This window comes from Taudactylus pleione, unplaced genomic scaffold (genome assembly GCF_031769625.1).
Source record: "Taudactylus pleione unplaced genomic scaffold, aTauple2 ptg000089l, whole genome shotgun sequence".
Lineage (NCBI taxonomy): Eukaryota > Metazoa > Chordata > Amphibia > Anura > Myobatrachidae > Taudactylus > Taudactylus pleione.
In genome coordinates this window covers 12847949-12874413 of record NW_028284491.1, presented here as the reverse complement: position 1 = coordinate 12874413, position 26465 = coordinate 12847949, and the positions used below count along the sequence as shown (strand labels likewise).

Sequence of the window (26465 nt, the reverse complement as noted above, 5' to 3'; positions counted from 1 at the left end):
ATATGTTTGATATATTGCTCTATAATTATGTAAAAGTGTTAAATATTCAGAACATGATATGTCATTATATAAGAAACAACTATATTAAAAATATTTGTTTAAATTGATTGGTAATATTAATCACAAATATTTTCCAGGCACTTATAACAAAAAAATATTTCATATTCTGTTAATTCCCCCATTTTAAATGTTTTTTTTGTACTTTCTAAGAATTAATTAATTAATTAATTAATTAAAAACATAGTAAATGTCATGAACCCCTCTATCACTGATGCATTTCAATTGCCTTATAGCCAATACTTATATAGAAAATGATAATAATCAATCTGATAACAAAAGTTTGATCTAAAGAGGCGAGTGTGCTAGGGTGTAAAGTAAAAACCTAAAAAAATAAGCAGAAATTCTATAGCACTCAACCACTTCTAAATATACAGTGAATTGTACCTATCAATTAATAGAAAAACACCCGTGTCTTTAGATAGAAAAAAAGACCTTTTGTTTACGTCATGTGTTTGCTATTGATGGATATGTGCTATAAAATGTAACGTGTCCTTATTAATAAGCAGCCATGTTGACTTCATAAGCAAAAATCTTAATATCCTGTTACTGTTTGGCTCGGTCCAGATCAATATTTGTTTTTACTCCTTTTAAAAACAGCAAAGGCATTTTATTTCTTATTCACACTCCACTCTGTAACATTTATTTATTACCAGTCATTTATATAGCGCACACATATTCCGCAGCTCTTTACAGAGAATATTTGGCCATTCACATCAGTCCCTGCCCCAGTGGAGCTCACACTCTATATTCCCTACCACATGCTGACACACACACACACACACACACACACACACACACACACACCAGGGTTAAATTTGTTGAGAGCCAATTTACTTACCAACATATTTTTGGGGTGTGGGAGGAAACCGAAGTACCCAGGAAACTCCACACAGTTAGGGCTGTGACACGCTGCCACTACTCGCCTGCGTACTACTGATGGCTGCTGTACAGCACCACAACTACACATCATGCAAGGGTGGAGACTGCTGCTTTCCAGCAGCAGCAGCTTTTCTGGACACTCCGCATCCCAGCACACATCACAGGTTACTCTCCTTGCATGTTATGCCACTGCACTGCTATACAGCAGCCAGCGGTAGTAGGCAGGAGAGAAGTGTTACGGAGGGGGGAGGGGGGGGGGGGAGAGCAATATAACTGCTCATCAATAAACCAGTCAGAGTCAAGCACACTTCTATAGTATCTCCACTTATCGAAGAGGCGGAACCGGGTTGTGATGGGAAGTTTTGTGAGGGCAGATGCTGGCCATGCAGAGCTGGACATTAGAGAAAATAAGCCTGTTTGGAGGTGTATCTTATGGTATAGGGTAAATGCAATTGCACACTGATGGTGATGAATAGTAGGTGACAACCAAGGCACACATACAAATGCGGTCACATATCCAGATTCATGCAACTCTGTATATGGGCGTATATATACACCTTGTGAACAAAATATGTCCAATTTACTCTGCATCAGGCCAATATTATTTAATGCAACAGTAACATAAAACACATTTTTTTTCTTCAGGCTACACAAGAGTACTCAAGGAGAAATGCAAAAGATATTACAAGTATGACCAAGCAAGTATATTACTGTTTCTAGTGGGGCCAGGAAGAGCCCCAGCACCCATCATACTGGAGGCCTGAGCGGGAAGGCTTACTCTGCTGCCCAGGGCCGGACTGGCCATCGGGCACTTCTGGCAAATGCCAGAAGGGCCGATGGCTAAATGGGCCGGTTTGGCTGAGCGCAGGCTTACCGGGCAGTGCAACCTCCCGGGCGGCGCCATGCTCAACAAGGATTTTTGACTAATGCGCGATCACGCCATTGCGTGATGACGTCATGACGCAATCGTGTCATGATGCGGCCAAGCGTCCAAACCCCTTGGCAAAGGAGGCATTGTAAATCTGGGCGGGAGGGTGAGCGGTGCGCAATATAGACAGTCTGCTGGCCTGGAGGTGGAACCGCACAAGCCGCTCCTCATTCAGAGGAGCCGTACTTCCGGGTTATAGTGCCGGCAATGGAATGGTAGAGCTTAATAAACCCGGGCATCAGCGACAGAAGTGCAGCGGGATGCAGCATCAGAGGACTGCATATGGAGACTGTTTAAAACCTTCTCTGTACACTCAAAAACAACATGAGGTATCTCTCTCTGCCATCTCCAACATTAGTTTCCTTCTGTCTCTCAACTCACCATATTTCTCCTCCTCTTACTCTCTCTTCCATCTCCCCTGATTACTTCTCTCTTTTGTTTCCCCTATTCTCCTCTCATCTCCCCCTATACCTAAACTGCCATCTGCCCTTATTCATCCTGTCTCCCCTATTCCTCCTCTCTCTCTAGCAGGTCCCCCTCTTTCTCCTATGTCTCTCCCGGCTTCCCCTAATCCTCCTCTCTCTCTATCAGGTCCTCCTCTTTCTCATATGTCTCTCCTGGCTTCCCCTATTCTTCCTCTCTCTCTAGCAGGTCTCCCTCTTTCTCCTATGTCTCTCAAGGCTTCGCCTATTCCTCCTTTCTCTCTAGCAGGTCCCCCTCTTTCTCCTATGTCTCTCCCGGCTTCCCCTATTCCGTCTCTCCCAGCTTCCCCAATATCTTCTCTCTCTCGGCTCTCCCTGTTCCTTCTCTCTCTCTCTCTCTCTCTCTCTCTCTCTCTCTCTCCCTCTCCCTGTTCCTTCTCTCTCTCCCTGTTCTCTCTCTCCCTTCTCTCCCTTCTCTCTCTCTCTCTCTCTCTCTTCTCTTGCTCTCTCTCTCTCTATCTTCCTGCTCTCTCTCTCCCTGCTCTCTCTCTCTCTCTCTCTCTCCCTGCTCTCTCTCTCTCCCTGCTCTCCCTCTCTCTCCCTGCTCTCTCTCTTCCTTCTCTCTCTCTCTCCCTTCTCTCTCTCTCTGGGCTATCTCTCTCCCTTCTCTCTCTCTCCCTGCTCTCTCTCTCTCTCTCTCCCTCTCTGACTGTGTCTCTCTCTCCCTTCTCTCTCTCTCTCTCTCTGGGCTCTCTCTCTCTCCCTGCTCTCTCTCTCTCTCTGGCTGTCTCTCTCTCTCTCCCTGCTCTCTCTCTCCCTGCTCTCTCTCTTCCTTCTCTCTCTCTCTCTCTCTCTCTCCCTTCTCTCTCTCTCTGGGCTATCTCTCTCCCTTCTCTCTCTCTCCCTGCTCTCTCTCTCTCCCTCTCTGGCTGTCTCTCTCTCTCCTCCTGCTCTCTCTCTCCCTGCTCTCTCTCTCTGGGCTCTCTCTCTCTCTCTCTGGCTGTCTCTCTCTCTGGCTGTCTCTCTATCTCTGGCTGTCTCTCTCTCTCTCTGGACTCCCTCTCTCTCGTCTCTCTCTCTCTCTCTCTCTCTCTCTCTGGGCTCTCTCTCTCTCACTCTGGTCTCTCTCTCTCTCTGGGCTCTCTCTCTCCTCTCTCTGGCTGTCTCTCTCTCTCTCTTCCTGCTCTCTCTCTTCCTGCTCTCTCTCTCTCTCTCCCTGCTCCCTCCTTTCTCTTTCCTGTCTTTCCTTTTCTTGTGTGTGACCTGCAACAGTGAAGTGACAGTTTTACCTAAGGCTGTGTACACACTTATAGATATCTGTCCAATCTGTCTGGTGGGAAGGAAAATCTGGTCCAATTTCCAGCATCTGGGAGCAAATTTCTATTGTTATACATTCCCAGATTTTTCTTCCCACCACATGGATTAGACAGATATATCTATAGGTGTGTACACAGCTTAACAAAACCAACGCAATACCAAATGTTTGACTATGGCACATGTTTGAATCCCCTGCAGGATGTTCTCTGTTGCATGTGTACTTGTATGTTATTCTAATATTTATTATATTTGTAGGAGCATAGATTAAGAAATGGGAGGAGTCAGGAATAGTAAAGGGAGGGGGTCTATGCCAGGAGCATGATGCTGACACGAGGTGGGCCTGTGTGCTCTTAAAATGCCAGGGCCTATTTTTAGTCCCAGTCCTTCCCTGCTGCTGCCTAACCCTCAAAGAGGCTCCAGCCATGCACTGACCATACCGGATTTCCATTTGAGCAGAGTGAGGCCATCCTCTATGTTAGTGGGAACCAGCCAAAGCTGTATATTGCTCGTGCTACTAATGGATATTAGCAGGAACAACGCTCTTTTTTTATATATTTAATTACTTAGAACTTATAGTTAATTCAATAGCATATACCTGGGGTATTCAACATGCAATCCACCCAACTGCTGTTGAAGTACACATCCCAGCATGCCCTGCCACAGTTTTAGCATGCCTTATTAGGAAAACTGTCTCACGGCATGCTGGGATGTGTAGTTCTGCAAGCAGAGGGGCCATATGTTGAATACCCCTGGCTTATACTGTTTCATGGCGTTTTGGGTAACCCCATGGAAATGAATGCATAAAACTCTTGGCTGACGGTATCTGGTTGCATACAGTAACTTATGCAAATGCCACCATCACAAGTCAGCAGTGGGTAAGCAGCATTTCACATACATCTGGAAATGCATTTCATCTATATGTGTTTTCTCCTGCACCTTAGTAATGCTATTGAGTAACTGAACGAAGAGACCTGCGCTAAGAAATTAATAATCTATCTAATCTTGTTATGGCTTCTTTTGTTAAAACCATCCAGAAAAACCTGTACAGTACTTGATACTCGATGCTCCCTCATGCAGAAGTGTTCATTCTATTGTTCATTTACATATTACAGTGAGATTCAAGCACAAATGGTCACAATCACACAAAAAGGTTAAGAAGAGAATGGCATGCACCTATACATGCATCACATGGTAATGATTTGGCCCCTAAAGCTGCATACACACACAACAATTTTTTGAACGATTAACGTTAAACGATATCGTTTAACGATAATCGTTTGAAAAAATAGTTCACTTTCTGAGTCAAACGATGAACGATAATCGCTCATGCGCGTTCACGTTTGTAGTTTATAGTTTGTAGTTCAGTCAGACTTGTCAACTCAATGATTTTCATTAAGGGAATATTCAAAAATCATTTGTAGTTCAAAAAAATCGTTCATTACACTTTAAAAAACCTGACAGATAATCTGACAGAAAATAGTTCATAAAATCGTTCATAAAATCGTTGGTAACAAAATCATTGTGTGCGTATGCAGCTTTACTGTTATAACAGAGTTGTCTATCATCTTATTGATGTTTAATGGTGAAAGGGGGAATTTTGTGATAGATATTACAGATATAAGGGGGTAGTATGTGACAAATATTTACAACTATAAGGGTAAAGGTTCTGATACATATTTACTGGTACAAGATTATGATACATACAGTATTTACAGCTATAAGGGAGACAGTATCCAATACATATTTACAGCTATAAGGGGGTAGCATCCGATACATATTTACAGCTATAAGGGGGTAGCATCCGATACATATTTACAGCTATAAGGGGGTAGCATCCGATACATATTTACAGCTATAAGGGGACAGTATCCAATACATATTTACAGCTATAATGGGACAGTATCTGATACATATTTACAGCTATAAGGGGACAGTATCTGATACATATTTACAGCTATAATGGGACAGTATCTGATACATATTTACAGCTATAAGGGGACAGTATCCAATACATATTTACAGCTATAAGGGGACAGTATCTGATACATATTTACAGCTATAAGGGGACAGTATCCAATACATATTTACAGCTATAAGGGGACAGTATCCAATACATATTTACAGCTATAATGGGACAGTATCCAATACATATTTACAGCTATAAGGGGACAGTATCTGATACATATTTACAGCTATAAGGGGACAGTATCCAATACATATTTACAGCTATAAGGGGACAGTATCTGATACATATTTACAGCTATAAGGGGACAGTATCCAATACATATTTACAGCTATAAGGGGACAGTATCCAATACATATTTACAGCTATAATGGGACAGTATCCAATACATATTTACAGCTATAATGGGACAGTATCCAATACATATTTACAGCTATAAGGGGACAGTATCTGATACATATTTACAGCTATAAGGGGACAGTATCTGATACATATTTACAGCTATAAGGGGACAGTATCCAATACATATTTACAGCTATAAGGGGACAGTATCTGATACATATTTACAGCTATAATGGGATACTTATCTACAGGTATAAAGGGAGTAAATGCTGATAAATATTTACAGGTATAAGGGGTGATACTAGATTCTGCTACTTATTAACAGGTATAAATGCTTATATACAGTCAGGTCCATAAATATTGGGACATTGACAGAATTTTCAGATTTTGGCCTCTATTCACCACCACAATGGTTTTGAAATGAAACAAACAAGAAGTGATTTAACTGCAGACTTTCAGATTTAATTTGAGGGTAATTACATCCAAATCGGGTGAACGGTGTAGGAATTACAACAGTTTCAATATGTGCCGTCCACTTTTTAAGGGGCCAAAAGTAATGGGACTATCAACTCAAAAGCTATTTCATGGACAGGTGTGGGCTATTCCCTCGTTATTTCATTATCAATTAAGCAGGTAAAAGGTCTGGAGTTGATTCTAGGTGTGACATTTGCATTTGGAATCCGTTGCTGTCAACTCTCAATATGAGATCCAAAGAGCTGTCACTATCAGTGAAGCAAGCCATCATTAGGCTGAAAAATCAGAACAAACCCATCAGAGAGATAGCAAAAACATTAGGTGTGGCCAAATCAACTGTTTGGAACATTCTTAAAAAGAAAGAACGCACCGGAGAGCTCAGCAACACCAAAAGACCCGGAAGACCACGGAAAACAACTGTGGTGGATGACAAAAGAATTATTTCCCTGGTGAAGAAAAACCCCTTAACAACAGTTGGCCAAATCAAGAACACTCTCCAGGAGGTAGATGTATATGTGTCAAAGTCAACAATCAAGAGAAGACTTCACAAGAGTGAATATAGAGGGTTCACCACAAGATGCAAACCATTGGTGAGCCACAAAAACAGGAAGACCAGATTAGAGTTTGCCAAACAACATCTAAAAAAGCCATTACAGTTCTGGAACAACATCCTATGGACAGATGAGACAAAGATCAACTTGTACCAGAGTGATGGGAAGAGAAGAGAAGGAAAGGAACTGCTCATGATCCAAAACATACCACCTCATCAGTGAAGCATGGTAGTAGTAGTGTCATGGTGTGGGCATGTATGGCTGCCAATGGAACTGGTTCACTTGTATTTATTGATGATTTGATTGCTGACAAAAGCAGCAGAATGAATTCTGAAGTGTTTCGGGCAATATTATATGCTCATATTCAGTCAAATGCTTCAGAACTCATTGGACGGCGCTTCACAGTGCAGATGGACAATGACCCGAAGCATACTGCAAAAGCAACCAAAGAGTTTTTTAAGGCTAGAAAGTGGAATGTTATGCAATGGCCAAGTCAATCCCCTGACCTGAATCCGATTGAGCATGCATTTCACTTGATGAAGACAAAACTGAAGAGAAAATGCCCCAAGAACAAACAGGAACTGAAGACATTTGCAGTAGAGGCCTGGCAGAGCATCACCAGGGATGAAACCCAGCGTCTGGTGATGTCTATGCGTTTCAGACTTCAGGCTGTAATTGCCTGCAAATGATTTGCAACAAAGTATTAAAAAGTGAAAGTTAGATTTAGGATTGTTTAGTTTGTCCCATTACTTTTGGCCCCTTAAAAAGTGGGAGGCACATATAGAAACCGTTGTAATTTCTACACCGTTCACCTGATTTGGATGTAATTACGCTCAAATTAAATCTGAAAGTCTGCAGGTAAAGCACATCTTGTTTATTTCATTTCAAAGCCATTGTGGTAGTGAATAGAGGCCAAAATATGAAAATTCTGTCAATGTCCCAATATTTATGGACCTGACTGTATATTTAAAATATAAGGGATAATGCTTGTATATATTTACAGGTATAAGGGGGTAGATTCTGATACATGTTTAATGGTATAAGGGGTAGGTTCTGATGCACATTTACAGGCTGAATGGGGTAGTAGGTCTACTGATATGCCAAAGCAATCCTATTGAGCTCTACATGTGTGTGGCCAAATGCAGTCCTTACCTACCTAATCAGTCCAAATGCCCAAATCTTCAAATGTGTGGCCACCTAACCAATGCCCATGGACGTATCTTCCTATTGGCCAGGATGGCACTCACCAGGGGAACTAGCTGAGGGGAGGGGCACCACCGCCCGGCGTTGCCACCAGCAGCCAGTTATATCTGCCAAAGTCTGTGCTGCTGATGATCTCTCAGTCAGAAGCAACAGATGATGAGGGAGGTGGGGTGGGCGACCATGGTGTCTGTTTACTGACTGCCTGGATCAGGAGGGAGGACACCAGTCCCTTAATTTGCCAGGGGCGCTTGGACCCCTAGTTATACCCCTATCAATGCCACAATCTCTACCACTGGATTTTTTTGCATAAGAAAAACATTTTGATCCTCAACAAGTGAAATAAATTGACTTTAAGAAGAGCTCAATGTGACCTTACTTGACTTCTGCAAGTATTACAGCAGACCATGCCATAATAGCCCATCATAAAGCTGTCTCTGGGAAGATGATACAATCTAGACAATCAAAGCTACTTTTTTTCTTTTTCTGTAAGTTTTTCCTCCCTCTCTTTCTGTGATTTTATCAGACTTTGGTCTGGTCTGTTCCTCCATGTGTGGAAGATCAGAAGATGCAATTCGATAAACCAGACATGCACAAAAAATCAGGTGATAGAGGGAAAAGTAAAAATAAAAAAAGAAACAGAAGAGCACAAAGAGATAGTGCATGCTCCCAAACCTCCATGGCATAAACAGTGATCTGGTGGTAAGAATAGTCTGACCCGAAACATCTTTGGAGAAAGGCAATAAAATAGTTGGATAGGCAATTTTCTCCGAATCTAATGGCGCGTACACACGGGCTGATTTAAATTAACAATATGAATGATAACGATATCGTTCATATCGTTATCGTGAAGATCGTTCATTTTTTTGTGCCTTCCAACCCTCAAACGACCAGCGATGCACAGGCACTTATGGATGATAACAATATCGTCCATCGGCCATGTATGCAGGCCAACCTGGCCTGTCGTTGGTGGGTTGGTGGTGTGCTGGATGAACAATATCGATCATTCAGCACACCGGGAAGGTGCAGGGGGATCAGTCAGTGATATCGTTATCGCTGACTGATTGTCCCGTGCGTACGCACGATAAGCTTAGACATCCCACAAATAAATACACAGATAACCAACATGCTGCCAGCTTCTCTCAACCTCAATGTGTGTTGTGTTGTTCAGTTATTGTTTTATGCTGTTTGTTTTAAACAGTATGAATGTTTCTTTTTCTAATTTAATATGGAAAATAATAGTAGACCTTTGTGTATTTTCCACCATTAATATAACGGAAAAAAACAAAAACATAAATGTGTTCATTCCATAGGATTCCATAGGATCCTGGCTAAATTAAGTTTCACATTGGTGTCCATTTAGCAGCTTTTGGGAATACTTGTTACCATTTTAGGTAATTTAGCTATATTTTTAAAGTGAGTAGCTACACACTGGAGCGATAGGCAGTCGTAGTGACATTGGAACGAATACCCGTGAACAATGATTGCGCGTCCACACTGGACGACTTTAATGAACAACGGAACAATCACCGTTACGTCATTCATTAACGATACACTGGCCGCTAGTGATGTCGCTAGGTTTGATGTGCAGGACATCAAATCTGGCGACCGTCACTAGCGACTGCGAGAGCACGCAATCGCCAGTACACACTGAGCAATGTTGGGTATATGTCATTATGAAATGGCTTATTGGCCCGTCATCACTCCAGTGTGTACAGGCATGCTGTGGTTGGACAGTAATTGTGGATATACAAGCTGGGATAACATGCTGGAACTTGTATTTTCATAAAAAGTTGGGAGACCCATATACTGCCTAAGGGGGTCATTCAGACCCGCTCACGAGCGCAGGACACTTGCAAGCGGGTCGATGTTGCCCCACTGCGCATGCGCACGACGGAGGGAGCTCCGTCGTGCACATGCGCGAGACCCGGATAGCGACGGGCTCTCCATCGCTCCGGGTCTCGCACCAAAGGGGGCGTGCTGTCGATGTGGATTGAGCCAAAATCACTCCTGGGCTTGCGGCAGCGAGACCCTACCACAGGGTCTCATCGCAAACCCGATGGTCACAATGGTCTTGACCATCGCAACCATCTTTTTGGCCGCTCTCATATGCTGTGGGTGGTCACCCACAGCTATGCGAGCGGCCAGGAGGCCGCTCCATTTTCAGGGAGGAGGGCACTGATTCAGAGTGAGCGCTCTGGTCAGAGCGTTCGGCTCTGAATCAGGCCCTAAGTCAGTAGGTGACATCTTTGTTCTCGTACTTAAAATTCTTATACTAAACACATATAATTCTTGCTGGTTTGTTGTACTTATTCTTACACTGTTGCTACATTATGAAGCTGATTTAGAGCTAGGTGCAAAATTTGCAGCTGAACAATTCATGTTGTATTTCAGTTTTTGCATGTATGATAAATACTGAATGTGTTTTTATACTGCACACACATACTGGCCAGCTCTGTTTTACTCTGCAGTTTACATTTTTTTTCTTTCTACAATTAGGCTACAGCGCACCCCCATATGTTACAGTAAATCACATTTCACCCCTGCAGCACAAAATATTTTTTTCTGGTGCATTTTTTTTTTGTTAGGAAGCTTGGTTTGCCCCTGACTCTAAACCAGCACTGTATATGTATGTGCTACAGTGAACCACCTCTAGATTTTGCTATGATTTCCTTTTAATAAACTGTATAGATACTACACATTATATCCGTTTTATAATAGAATAACTCTGGGAATTCACAACAACTGACATCTATCAGTAATCAGTATGTGTCCACAGATGTCAGTCTGCTGTGTATCATTTTTAATTAAAACTCAGTGCCCAACATTTCTGTTCTTCCACTTACTCATATACTAGCATTCTCTAATACAAGGCCTCTCATTATTTTTGTATCACGTACTCTCCTTATGATGGTAAATGTTTGACAATGCCCCATAAATATACCCCATAATGTCTATAAATAAATACCAAGAAATAATGTATGCCTTTGAATCTTAGAAAATATTTATTCTAAATTGTTATGAATGTGTTTTATTTAAGTGTAATGCATAATTTTTTTTTATTTTATTCATCAGGTAGAAGTACCCCTTGAATCTGTCTGATGTACCCTAGGGGGTAGCACAGGTTGAAGAACCCTGCTCTAATACCTGCTGCTAATAAACAATAGCTGAGACTGGAGTGTCTGCTAGGGCGAGGCTAGAAGACCCCACTGAATACCACTATTGTCCCAGGATGGGGTCATGACCGGGAAAATGCAAAACTAACCTACTGCCAAACATTGCCAATATACTTTAAACATTCATTAGCCTGGTATTCCCAAGCAAAACATCGAGTAACTGAGCTCCCTCTCGTATTAATATTCCCCAACATATATCATATTCCATTCAATACCCATACACTTTCTTATGTCTTACACTATGTCCATGTGTGGATTTTTTTTTTATAAAAGTAAATATTGACTAAATGAGTATTACTTAGTTCCTAATGTTTCAGATAGGAAGATAGTTGATAATTCATACAAAATGCACACACGCTATATATGTGTGTGTGTCTGTGTGTGTGTATATATACATATGTGTGTAAATATATGTGTGTGTGCATGTTGGTGTGTATATTATATATATATATATATATATATATATATAAACACACACATAGGTGCAAGCACATTGCTACGCAGAATATTCATAGATATATCTTAATTATATAAATATGATTAATATTAAATTATATTTTAGTTACTTATTTTGACTTATTTTATATAAATAATTCTATCTTCTTCTGTTGAGTTTAACCTTGCAGTAAAGGGATTTTGCTGGTACAGGATAGCAGTATAACTTCATTCTCTGCCTGATCAGTTATGGAATAAGTGGAATTCCTCCTGTAAATATAATTGTGTTATTCATTAACCACTATACTACATTATCTTTCATTTATGCTTCTCATAAGCTCAGGGACCTCAAACATGGAATAAAGAACATTTAATCCTCACATAAAATATTTACAGATAATCTCACTCTGTAGAGCAGGGTGTAAATCTTTATGAAGATGTATTTTAGTTTGCACTTCCATGGATTCCAGAATGAGCTAATATTTGTTGCCTTTAATATATTCGATGTGAAGTAAATTATAAATACACTTTGTTACAGTTTATAGTACAATTATTTTGCACCTCAAATGCATCTCTTAGGAAGTGGCTATGATATGTTTTACTGGATAAGGCAAAGCTTGTAACGTGTGCTCAATAAAACTACAAAGTGAAAGTACTCAGATAACTTCCGAATGCTCAAATTATGTGAAAAACTAAATTTGGAATGGATGGAACACTAAAAAATATGGGTGAGTGTGGTTACTAACACAAAGCTTTCTACTATATATTTTTTATTTGGCTTAATATGGGGAGCCGAGTATACACACCCAGGGTAATCTAAATGATCTCTACTATAGAACTTTGGGATTTCTAGGTATGCAGAGAGTTCTGATATTCTGCAGCATGAATATCTTGGCTTTACATCTCTCTACTCCTCCAGTGTAGCCCAAAAAATGTTTGGCTTGGTGATCTGCCATAAACGATAAATCACAAGGACATATTAGGAAGTGCATAAAACTATATTTTGAAATAATGACATACGGAATCACAATAAATACAACGGTCATATTGGTTCTAGTTAAAGAATCGTAATTCAAACACTTAACACAGGGTGGCTGTTAGTCTTTTAATTATAAGAAACAGCAAAGTTTAACATTAAACTGCAGGTATAGAGAAACACGGTCGGTAGTTAAAACCCCAGAGGCTGTAAATGTAAAAACTATTGGCAGCCAAGAACAAGCCTCCCATAAAATTGTGCAAAATGTGTCTTTAGGTTTTCAGAAGATACATAACATGGATACGGAGGTCTCAGAAGATTGCAATTGCAAACTCACTGCTGTCTGCACTTCTCAATACATATTTGAATGATATACATTTCACGTGAAACTAGCGAGGCATCGCTTTGATATTCCCATCGTTAATGCAGTCCCTATATACAAGAGATGGACTAATGGGATGGGGCACTTACAGCTGCAACTTTGTTTAAAGTAAAACACTTCAGATTTAAAGTTGCTCTTGAAAGAACAGACCTTTTACGCCCTGTATAAGGCAATATTTCACAGTAGTCATTTTACAGATCTGAAGTTTGACACTTTTTTTTGGTATCTTTTCTTTTATCGAGCAAACTGTATACCTGTGCGCCCAGATATAGCTGCAGCTGTTTTTCTACATCAAGTTCTAAATTCAGTTTCTACCACCAAAACATCTGTGTGTTATATATAGTTATTTATTATCATGTTGTACACACACCAGGAGGGGAGATCCAGTTTCTGAAGAGAAGTAAATATATTAAAGCTAAGGATGGGAGATTTTATTTTATTTTAAATTGTGTGCAAACATTTTTAGTTCTGGCTTCTGGAGAGTGTTAGTAATAGGGATGTTTTACCCCATGTAGAATAACATAGAAGATACACGTTGTGAGACCTGCATAGGTCAGCGAGGTTTAGAGGTCAGGCTGCAAGCCTAAAATAAAGTTAATGGGATAGAAAATGTGTCCTTTGCATGAACCCTGTTTGCTACAGTTTACCCCCGAACTTCAATAAAATACCTTTTCACACTCACAACATGAAGGCATCAGGAGGCTGAGAAAGAAGTCACAGAGACTGGGGTGGAAGGCAGTGAATTTTAGTTGTGGCTGTTGAATTCTTTCCTCTAGTTCCATGTTTAATGCATTCATAAGACAATTGCAAGAATCGTACAAGCGTCATTGCCATGACTGTGGGGCAGGAGTTGGAACACATAGAAAATCCCAGAACAGACAATGCAGGACAAATATCCCTATATTTTCCCAGCTAGATCTTCCCAATTCAATCAATATTTAAAAGACATGATCAGATTTTTAAATACTCCTGATATTATTTTATTTCTTAATTCAATATAGGCAGCCTATAGTGGAGACTTGATTAATGTACCCGCTGCTTTCTGGGAAGACAAACGGAGTACAAAAGTCCTCATCTTATTCAAGCCGCCCTGCCTGAGACATTCAATTTTAATTCATCAAATTTTGAAGCAGTTTACAAAAGAGACAGTGAGAGAGAGAGAGAGAGAGAGAGAGAGAGAGAGAGAGAGAGAGAGAGAGAGTCCCAGAAAGGGTGATCTTACATCCCTAGATGTCACACATGGAGAAAGTCCCTAAACCCACACTAAGTTATAATAAGCAAATGCAATCGAATCCAATGTGTGCTGCAAACCTGGTTCAAAATGTGTTTTCCTTATAAACCACCAATCGATAATTATATATAAAACACCCCATATAGTTCATCCCACCTTTAACGTTCCTATTGCAGTTGTTCTTAAGCAAATAATAGATAGATAGATAGATAGATAGATAGATAGATAGATAGATAGATAGATAGATAGATATGAAATAGATAATATTTGTATTTATGTGTGCATTGCATAGATTTATGTGCATAGTCTTCATATTGTGCAGAAAATGAATAGTATTCTCTAGCTATGTAAGTCTGTTTATATGAGGTGGGGCTTTACATTATTCTTCCAAACCACTGCCAAGCAGAGCACATTTCTGTTTGTTAATAATAATGCACATTTAAGGCAGATTTTTCCCTACACAGTGATATGTATACTTCTTGCAGTGATTGGAGCCTGCTGTGTGTCATGTTGCTGGGCTGTGCAGGCCTACCTGGTCTTTTGCATTCTTCTGCTACAATAGATAGGACAGAACACGCAAAATAGTTAAAAAAAGAAAACCTTTAGGCTCTGCACTGAGACAGGGAGATCACAGTGGGGTCATTGCTATTTACACTGAAGAGAGACCTTACAAAGCTTTACCAAATACGTTATTTAATAGCCCATGTCCCACATTCAAATACAGGACAGCAATAGCAGATTGTAAAAACACCTCATGCTATTTCTTATAGATCAGTCCCAAAATAATATAATTTTATGAGAACAAAAGCGGTGTTCAGCATTGTGTTCTTTCTTTCTTTAAATACAAGAAAAATATAAATAAACAGTTTGTTAAAAAGAGCCACTCACACTGAAGTATACGAACAACACTACACTATGATCATACACTGAACTAGGAATTCACAGGCCATTGTTACATAGTATACTGTACTATTTTGGTGAGAATGTGCAGGATTCATTGCAGAAGATACACTTGTATAGTCCTTATTGCAGTAAACATGTGTTTGCTACAAAATGAAACATTTTGAGCAATGGGAAAATGTAACAGTTAAAATAGACAATTGACTCCTAGGTTAAACTAAAACACATTCACTGTTTTATTGAACAAACAGACGTTCACATTACACTAGGACTGTTCATAGCATTTTTTGTACAATGTAGTCTCAACCAAATAAAATAAAATAAAATAAAACACAGTATCCACAACAAAATGGATCTATCTAGCGACTTAGAAACTTTCTTTTAAATATCTTCACATTATGGCATTTAATTTAAAATCACAGATTCCTGTTTTATGTGCTACTTATTTTATATTCGAAATAAGCTTATCACATAATAATAACAATAATACTATTTTCTTATACAAAAAACGATTTTCTTTCCACCTCCATATTTGATTTATTTGTTCTACCATTGTTAACACTTACTATCTTAAATATTTCAAGGGTAAAATTGTAACCCTGTATTTTTTTCCCCATTTGAGGAAAATCACTTAAAACAGAACATTTGTATTTCTCCCTTAAAAAAATAAATAAAGACAAAACTGTCATAAAACAAACAAACATAAACATAAAACAACACTTTACATAGAGCCTGATTCCATGCACTGTGACATGCATTTAAAGCCTTTTTGATGATCCAAAAGACCTCTCAGATTTCCAACGCACAAGAAATAAAAACTACAAGAACCAAAATATATATTATTATTATTATTATTATTATTAATATTATTATTATTATTAGATTCTATAAATATTCAGTCATTTGTAGTGTTTTTTTGGGTGTATTTATAACCTTGTAATATCCTCTCGCTGATCCTGAGTTGAGCTTTGCGTTAGATCCTCATTGGGAGCAGAATTGGAAGCAATTATGTTATTTGAGGCGCTGGAAGATGCGGTGGATCTGACTTTTGTGTTAGGTAACCTGTGGTCTTTTTTCCATTTCATTCTCCTGTTTTGAAACCAGATCTTGATCTGCCTTTCCGACAGGCACAGGGAATGGGCTATCTCAATGCGCCTTCGCCTGGTTAGATATCTGTTATAATGAAATTCTTTCTCCAGTTCCAAGACTTGCTGCCTTGTGTATGCAGTTCTGGATCTCTTGGGCTCACCCCCAGTGTAATTAGGGTTCACTGAGAAAGAAAGGAGAGAATCAGGAGGATAGCCATGGAAGAGAGAGAGAGAAAAGATAGATAGAGAGAAAGCAGACAGGGGGGGAGAAAATCAGGAGAGGATGCAGGGAATGGAGGCATACAGATTATCAGGGACAGGAAGGTATCAGCAAGCCAGGGGAAAGACCATCTGCTAAAATGTCTTCTAAAAAATCTTCTAAGGAACCAGTTCTTTCTGTTTTATTATAAAGGGGGTTCCCTTAGCTCCAAAGAGGCTGAATTATTTATGCACCCTTTACAAAGCTATAGGAGTTTTCCCTCTCTCTCTTTCTCTCTCTCTCTCCAACACACACACACACCACATAGAGAGCACAGAATGAAGCACATGGCTGGAGCAGCCCAGACAGGCTTGGCTATAAAATTTATGGTGGGTGTAATTACCCATTCGTAGTCGTAAATCCAGTTCAATTGTGCTAACCCAAAGACTCTTTGAGCTTTAAAGGGAAGAGAAAAAAAAAGAAGAAAGAGCGAGGTTATAAGGGAGAAGAAAAGTTTCCTACCAGTACTGACGTGTATTTTCTTCATCCAGGGGTAGACTATGGGCTGTTTAGTGGCTGTGCTGGTAGGATGCTCTGAATTTGGCTGGTTGCAGGCTGGGGGTGCTGGGGAAGGAGTGGTGGAGGTAGTGGTGTTGGTGGAAAGAGATGGGGTGGGAAGCTCACAGATCTGGGCTTTGCCTACAAGGTGGTTGTTGCTCTGTCCATGGAGCCTGGTTTGTGTGGCAGGGTTGGCAGGAGTCTGGATGCTGGCACAGCTGTACTGCCGCTCTGTGTATGCTGCTCTTGCAGGGTACAGTTCCTGGTGGTGAGGCTGGAACCCAGTGTCCCTGGACCGGCTATAATATTCCGGGCTGTGATCTGGGATATAGTTATTTTGTGAATATTCCTCGCATGGAGGAAATTTCGGATCGATGTAGTTAGAGTCCATCAAATACGAACTCATGATCATTAATTTCTGGAGTGGAAAATAATTTTTCTCGCTTTGTCGTTTTTCTGCTCCATAAAGCCCTCCTACTAGCTGGCGACCCCGTAAAGTTACTTTCACCATGTGACTCCCCTAGCCAATCACATCCTGCATGCTAGTCCCCGGATAAAGAACCAAAACCTTATTTAAAATCAATTTTTTTCCCCCTTTTCATGTTTGCTGTTGTGTTTTGATGTTTCCCCCCTTTCCACCGCTGCACCCTCTCCCTATATAAGCCCCTATGCTCTGGTGAGTGCTTATCTGGGATAAGACAAAAAGGATGTGTTTGTTGCCACTTGCAAAAAAAGGAAGATATAGACCTGCTTGAGCACATTAAATGGATACTAGAGGTGGGTGGAGAGTGTGCACCCTCCCTCTGTAAGAAGAAGCATACACACACACACAGGAACATGCACACAGAGAATAATGCAATATTAGAAGATAGGGGAACCCTCTCTGCTATCTGTCCTAAAATACTGCACAGTATCTCAGTATCTTACCTGCCATCCATTGTGTGTCATCTGTGTCACAGCTTCAGCCCAGGAGATTCCGATCCCCAGGCAGGGCACCCTACAATGACAGAACCGAATCTGATCAGGAGTAAGAACATGAATGTCATTCCAGCTCTCTCTATATTGTATACCTTAGTATAGGGCTGTGCATATATTTGTACAGTGTGTATCATTTAAGCTGCATTCTTGGAAGCTGGCTGGTGGATATTGAATTACTTATCTGTGCATTGCTGGTAGCTCTTTCCATATCTTTCGCACTGAATAGTCAACAAGAAAGTAGTAGTTAATAGCAAACCTGACACTATGCTCAAAAGCACATTACACATATACAGACAAATTACATTGCATCAATTTCAATGGCGTGATTGTGTTTTCCTAGATTGCTGATGGGTGTTTATTGGGATGGATGCTGTGTTTGTCCCTGCAGCTGACCACAAAACTTCACACTGTATTCTTGTCTATATCCCACTCCTGGCAACATATAATACTTTAACCAGGATAGATATGTCACTCACTACCCAGTGTAATAACAAGGCTGCATAGGATGGAGGACCTGGTCTGCCAATTCGATTTCCACCTACAAGGGGGGCCCATCGTAGTTCCTCCTTAAGTAGACAAAAATGACTGGAGAGGGACTCTCCTTATATCTCCTCATAGCCTCTATTTCACACATCCTACGTTCAGCAGATAATATAGTGCTTAAAAAACCCTGGGAATTTATGTAAACATTTCCAAGCACACAGCTATTACAATTAAGTATTTTATCAAGAGCTTAGATTAGGCATTACAAATGGGAGTGTAGATATCTGATTGCTCCCCTGTTCAGCTTGATAACAATTATAGCATAGAATCATAGCTTGTAGGGCATTGCAATATTTTACTTGATAACAATAAAAGTGACACATATAAAGTTAGCTGTTTATGTTTTATTTATTAGAGTAAGTGTGCCAGCGGTGTTGCAGGCTTTAGGTTCGTTCTAACAGCTTTTATAGGGCAGTAAAAGGTAATAAATCAGGCAGGAGGATTGCACTGGTTGGGACTTGCTCCTTCTGCGGTGGCTGTTCGGTCTTTATAGGAAATGTAATAATGTGTTATTTTATGATTATTTAATCTACACCTTTAAATCCACTCCACCCACCCTCACATCTCTCTCCAATAGCCCAAAAGTGGATGAGGGGAAACTAAAGTGTACATTGTTCCTGTTAGTGTGCTAGTGTCACTTACAACGACTGCTGAATGAAGTGGCACATGAAACGCCAAGGATTTCATGACAGTGTATTCAGTGAAAGACAAATAATAAATAAATAAAATGCTTAAACAGAGGTTTGTAGCATCACCCATATACCCCCCTAGAGACGAATCTGTGACTGCAGTCTTCACACAAATTCGATTCTACAGGGTGCATATAAGCGCCTTCTTGGTGTCTGGTACTTTGGTGTGGATATTGAGGTGAGGTGGTATGGGGAAGGGGGGGGAGGTGAAATGGCTGTAAATTAAAATTCCCATTATGAAGCCACAATCGTTATAACTTCATCCAGTTGTAAATCTGCGTGTTGTTAATATGGCGATTTTTATTCTAAGTGCCCACTGGGCTAAGTTATTTTGTGTAATGTGGATGGATTTGAATCTATCTTCAGGATTGCTGTGTGAGAGATCAGATATCTGAACTCTGACTATCTCAGGTTTTCTTATGTTGTTTTAGTACATGAGATCCTGGCTCTTTATTAATGTCTCCCTTCATTGATAATACAACGTGTCCACTTTTTTTACGTTTTGCTCAAGCCTTTGTGTACCAATGGGCTAGTCGTGTGCTGCTTCCTCATCCAATTCTCACCACTATCCATTCATGTGTACAGAATATTATTCATCACGAGGCTCATGCTAGAAAGCTAGCATCTACTTTGTATCAAAAAAATGGATGGGAAGTGTTAAAATAAATATATATATATCTTTTTTTGGCTATTATTTAGACTTAGAATTTTTAAGTCGTCTTAAAAAAAAAACAAATAAGTCACATGATGAATCTATGAAGAGATTTCTTAGGTAAGTGCGATTTAAATAAATGAAATCGGTTTTGCATTTTAACCATGCAACGGCTGCATCGTACAATTGTAAACCCTTTTGAATGAAACCTGTTATGTGTTAGCCCAATCAGTCTGCTTGCTTACATACAAATAGATAGATAAATATATCTATCTATTTGTATATATATATATATATATATATATATATATATATATATATGTTTATGCAGACTCCCAGCTCAATCACACAGCTTTCCTGTTGTAACAAATATACCCAGCACCTACCAAGCCATTTCTCTTTCTGCAAGAAGCTTTCATTAACTACTAAGCAAGCATGACTGTGAATAGGGTGCAGATCTGGAATCCACATCTTAATGCAGAAAGCAGCATTTAGAAAAAAAACCACTGCTGAGCTTTGTATGAAGAGAAAGGAAATCAGGGCATGTGTGACGCTCAGAATGTATCTGGATGCACATCTAGAAATAGCAATGATTAAGTTTACCAACACAAGAAGATGTGAGGGGGACTGTGTACACACTTTGTACTGGGTGGTAAAATCTAGAAGTTAGATTCCTCTATCAGCAGATAAGATGCTCTGGGTTTCTGCTTTTTGTACTGCATAAAGAGGGTGGAAAATTCTCTGGCTGTGGAGTTGCTGAAACACTCAGCACAAAGCGTCTTTTTTGACAGTTCTGAAGAAAAATAACTGTCTATTGTCCCTAAGGGTTCATTGAAGGTGCTATTACCATACTGACCGTTTTGCTAACCTACACCTCTCACAATTAGCAATCTGTGCATGCTTCAAAAAAAATAAACCAGTTTCTAGTTTCTTTTTAGTAGAACAATATTCTGCCAGCTCCCTCCCTGATCACAAAACCCAGATTATGTGTATTTTTTCTTATTATGAAACTGATTTTAATATAAAAGTCAGATGCAATATATTTATTATGAGTGACCCAGCTGTGGATACCTGAATTGCCTATATGGGGTATTTTATGATATAAAGATTTTTTGTATACTCAAGCTATGTAAATTTTTTGATTACATAATTTTTGCTTTAAATTGAAGAAAAGGACAGGTTGCTACACACATCTCTATCCATTTTTCTTTTCAGTACTTTAATATTGCCCCTCTTTCTGAAGACAGAAAAAAAATGCAATTATTTATTCCCTCCTCCCTTGTACAAAAAAAGGAAAGAAAAATTAAAAATGCATTTTGTGTTTGTAGAGAGAATGCAAAAATTATTCCAATCTCATAGTGGAATTCAATTTTCTTTAAATCTCGTTTAAAGTGTGCTTTTTTTTCCATAAAGTGCACGCATTTTAATACTGGTTAGACAGCGTGACCTGAATTTCACCTCTCTTGCTTGACTTCCACCAATAGGTCACTGCCACAGAATATTGATGGTACAACTCAGTTGAAATCTGTCTCCGCACAAATGGCCTTTAGATCTTATAGCTAGTTCAATAACTAGTTATAATGTAGAAGGGAAAAATGGGAGCCAGAGGCAAAGTAATTTGATGTTTCTTTATTATGCTGAAAAAAAAGTTGTTTATTTTTTTATTATTATTTTCTGTCTTTAGTCCCTTTTTTAAAAAAATAAATACAAATAAAATCACAACAGAAGCATATGTAGCTGGTATAAAGTTTAAATTTATATCGCAAATATCTTTGCTTTTGTTCTGGGTGTGCACAAAGGGTGTATAGTTCATGAACCCTGCAAAGGCTTCATCCTTTGGTACTAAGCCCAGCTACCCACTCGCTGTGACACCCTTCTCTTCTCAGGATGCCACTTACATATAGATTATATGACACACCGGAGGTGCCTATGTCACAGGTAAACGAGGACAGATTTTCATTTGACCAAAAAATAATACTTAATATAGATTGACAAAAAAAAAAGAAAAATGCAGACAAGAATTTGGACTTTCGTTTAAAAAAAAGGGGGGGAATGGGATTTGGGCATTGACATTAAATATATATATATATATATATATATATATATATATATATATTATATGTATAGATTATGTATGCATATGTATATATTTATACATATGTGTGTGTATGTATATAAATAGATTATGTATGCATATGTATATATTTATACATATGTGTGTATGTATATATACACGTGTATATATATATATATATATATATATATATGTAGTTATGGTAGAATATATAGTGCTTTATTTTCGTTAGAGGTAAAAGAGGTACTCTGTTCATGATAAATAAGTGGCTATTTTATTGTCTGCAGCCAAACTACAGCCGAGTTGGTGTAATAGTATTTGTAGTATACATGCTCTGGAATCAGTAACTTGTTACTGATAGTGAGTATGAGAGGAACAATATTATAGAACTTGTAAGCAGTGGCCCATTCAGGACAAGGGACATGTTTGTGATTGCGTATGGTACTTTATTATTGCTAATACCAGTAACACTGAAATAGTGCTAATACCAGCAACACTGAAATAGTTTGAGACAATTACATATTATACTGCTGATACTATAGTACATAGGATGCTGCAATGACCGGGATATTCGTGTTATCTTACTACAACAAGCATTTGGGTGCTTGATAGGTAGTCCAGGTAACATTAGAGGAACTGTCCTGTGTTACAGGCAGTAGACTATTAGCTTTATTATATGAAGTGTACCAGTCATTTAGCTTCTGATTTCACAAACACAATGTTATCTGATGTACTTAACTGCAACCCTAATAAGCACTTATCTATTATAATTTATATGATGATGGGGCTCTTATAGAGGGGCCATATAAGAGTTGCTGTTTAAAATGTATGCTTTGGTGTAAAAGAGAGCATACGTGCAACGTGATAAGAAGCAGTATTTACCAACATGACCCTGTTTGTATAAAAATGACCCTGACACTGCTGAATAAACACTACAGCGATCATACACAATCAATACACTCCTAGAGATCAGGAGATATTACCTCCATATACTCGGTTAGAAAAAAAACCCACAAGACGTTTGAAACACAGTTTGCAAACAAGCAGCTTTCTCTGCTACTATTGACAGATCAGGCAATTGAGAATCAATTTAATGACAAAGCGAATCTCTCGGGAGATGTATGCAGATATCAGGCTAAATTTGAGGGCAAGTAGAGGTCCCGTGTACTCAGGATTTATATAAGGCTGCATTCAAGTATGTAGGTCTCTATTGTCCATCATTACATCCCAGTGTTTGGCCATCAAGAGAGTGATGAGACCGATCTTGCAGAAACATTGATAAATACATATTTCTAGATCACTCCTTTGATCTTGATTTGCCCAAGTGCCTGTATGTGTGTGTTTATAAACACTACTTGAATCGCGTATAAACACTGTTTTTATCAGTAGCTGAAGGGCACTGATCTTGCTGAGAGGTAGGAGGACGAGATCCAATGTTTTCACTTTTTTGGCAAACCTCTCTCCCAGCCTGTTGCCTCTACCTTTTGCCCTTTAAAGTCTTTGAAGTCTATTTCGCAGTCTAAATACAAAGTATAAAAGAAATCCTGTAAGGTGATTTTCAATATTTACCAAGGGGATGCTATTTTCAATAAGTGCCATAATTCACATCTGCTCCCTCCTCTGTTCACATCCACTGTTGGGTAGCGAGCAGCCTGCTGAAAAAATATAGCACAGGCTTAAATAATCGTCATTACTAACTCATTGAAGATCCTGTCTTGTCTCGTAAGGGGATTTGCTGAACTTTCCAAGGCTCAGCCTGCCCAGCAAAGCAGTAGTTTAAATGATTTGTCCAGGTCGGCATATGAAGGGTATGGCTGGTAATAATCGCTTTATTATATCCTAGATCGACCCAGAAACACGCCAATAAGGGCTGCAAAAACTGATCCTAGTTACAAGGTTTCCAGGGCAGGCTCCCCATCCCCAGAATTCATCTCTTAAAAGTTTCTGTAAGTTATAAATAGTTGGGGCCACAATGTAGGAACAATGGCGAATGTTATATATAACTGTGGCGAGAGTTTTCCCCGATTATTTAAATGACATTAAAAAAAAATATATAAATAAGATTAGCTTTACTAAAACCTGTAAATAATAAGGACCCCCCCCCCTCACAAACACACATACACACACCACCACCACCCTGCTTTATCATTCAAACCAAGGGAAGCTGGTACTTTATTATTTTCAGCTGGCTATATATGTTATTTATTTAAAAGACCCCATTCATAAATACAATAATTATTTAAGTATCTGAACAACGTAGATCTTAAAATGCTAAATTGCACATGGAGAATTGTCCTGGAAGGTGGACAGAGATTTATTGATGTACAGGAAAAGTTCTGAAACATCAAAGAGATCGTAGGAGATGAAAATAGGTCCAAGGTGGTGAAAAGATTTTCTGACTAATAAAAGATACAGGAATGTGCTGGGAGAATAATAGAAGTCTTGCCATGTTTAGGTTAATTAGTAGTCATAAAAGAGGATACAGCAAGCTAGATTTTCCTGTTTTACCTATGTCTTTATCTTTGTGAAAGATACATTAGTTTTTTTTTAAACTAACATAACACTAAAAAAGTAACAAATAGACAAACCAGATCATAGCTAAAGAGATATAAACTATATTGGATACTCTATACTGCAATATGTGTAGAAGGAAAGTTGGCATGATGTGTTTGCCAAAATGGCACACTGTAGAGTAAGGTGAACCAAATAACATATAGAAGGTCATTGTTCATCCCATCTGAATTAGACCTGCAATGAAGGGGGAGCGCTCCCTTAAGTGGCAGTTATGCTCGGTGATATTGTGCTACACAGCTATCAATAAACCCGTTAGTGGGGCCTCAATGCTAACGACAGATCGCCTGGTTATGGGCTCACGTTCATAATGTATGCAAAGATTGAGTGATAGGCACCTATTCCTGATTTATAAGTTGTCAGGTTTTATTTTCTTCTGCTAGAGGGCTGAAATTAGCTTTCAGTCAGAAAAAATATATATACACACACTATAGTTTAATTGGCAAAACATCCTGACCCAGAATGAAGCCCTCTCTGGATAGAAGGGTGGATTTAACATTGACAAGTGTGCAGCATATGTAAGTGTCACGTATATGTAGGTTACAAGTGACTAGCAGACAGATGTTTAATGGTGACATAAAATGCAAAACAAAGAGGTAATAATGCTGTCCTAGATGGGAGCCCAGGAACACAGAGCTATTTTAGGCCAGTGATGACTCTAAACTTCCCCTAAAATCAGAAGACCCTTGTGCTGGTATAATATGTATTTTGTGAATGGATTTTTTTGTTCTGGATAGGTAAAGAAGAGATTTATGTTGGTTGGTAATCTGGATTTCTTAGGTCATATATCTAGTTATTTACCTAGTCCCAGATCACAATCAGGCGAGTGTCATGGTAAAGGTGCCGCACTATACAGCGCACACAAGACTGGGTTGGATTATTAGGCAGCTGAAGACAGACAGGGTTTAAAAGAAATGGTTAATTTTGCGATGAAAGAAGGTGAAAGAGGCAGATGTGGGAGACAGAGAACTCTCAGGCACCACAATCCAGTCCTGTCACACCTTCTGCACTGTTTGTTTTCTAACCTTTGTCTCATTTTCACCTTTTCTTGCTTTTATTGACTGTCTGATGCCTTTTTTTCTGCACCCTGTCTGATGTATTTTCCATTATGTTTTTCTCTCACTAAATATATCCTAGTTCTTTATTTTCGTTCTGTGCTTATCTCTTACCTCTCCATATACTGTATTGTATATTGTTTATGGCCTTTATTAAACTATTTCAGCTTCAAGTTAGTTTGATCTCCATTCAAAGGGAGATCAAACTAACAAATTCACATTTTAAAATAAGCAAATTGCATATCCTTATTTTTCTTCTTTATTATTATTATTATTATTATTATTATTATTATTATTATTATTATTATTATTATTATTACTACTACTATTTATATAGTTAATTATATCATAGTATTCCAAAACACACAAAGCTCGTACACTGTTCTCCTGATACAGTGTTGTTTATACACAGTACTGAGAACTGATTTTAAAAGCAAATGGGAAGTTATTTATGTCATGCCTTAGGTGCCTAGCTCACACTTGGGCACTGTCCTCTGTGTTTGCAGAAACACCAGCCTTGTTTTAACACATGGAAGGATCTTCCAAAACGAGATCCCTTGTTTTTCATTCTTGTTTTTGAGACACCTCTGGGAATTGTGTAACAGCTCGATGGCAAATCAGTGCAATTTACAGTGTAAAGACACAACCCTGCTTCCTGTGATTAGAGCTGACCGGGCAGAACACCTACCAGCGTTTATGGCCCCTTGTCTGCCCTCCCAACTGGAAAATCGGCGAGCAATAAAATCTGCCATCGCTCCATAACCCCTCAACTGCCGGATGAAGAAAGGAGCCAAAAAGTCAGAGGGAAATGGCCACTTTGCA

General features: G+C 39.1%; 1 protein-coding gene across 3 annotated transcripts in view; it reads right to left on the bottom strand.

Annotated features, from left to right (window-relative positions):
• Window positions 1-15448: 15448 nt before the first annotated feature.
• HOXC4 (homeobox C4) overlaps window positions 15449-26465 on the bottom strand; it is an 80179-nt gene continuing 69162 nt past the window's right edge. The window contains exons 4-6 of one of the 3 annotated variants that reach the window (XR_015878039.1): window positions 23587-23672; window positions 18009-18277; window positions 16421-16506 (exon numbers count right to left, since the gene is read on the bottom strand). Coding sequence is in view for 1 of the 3 variants with exons in the window: in XM_088469193.1 (XP_088325319.1) it covers window positions 16163-16506; window positions 17046-17592 (891 nt within the window). In the remaining 2 variants the exon portion in view is untranslated. The other 2 variants (XM_088469193.1, XR_015878040.1) reach the window with 2 other exon arrangements.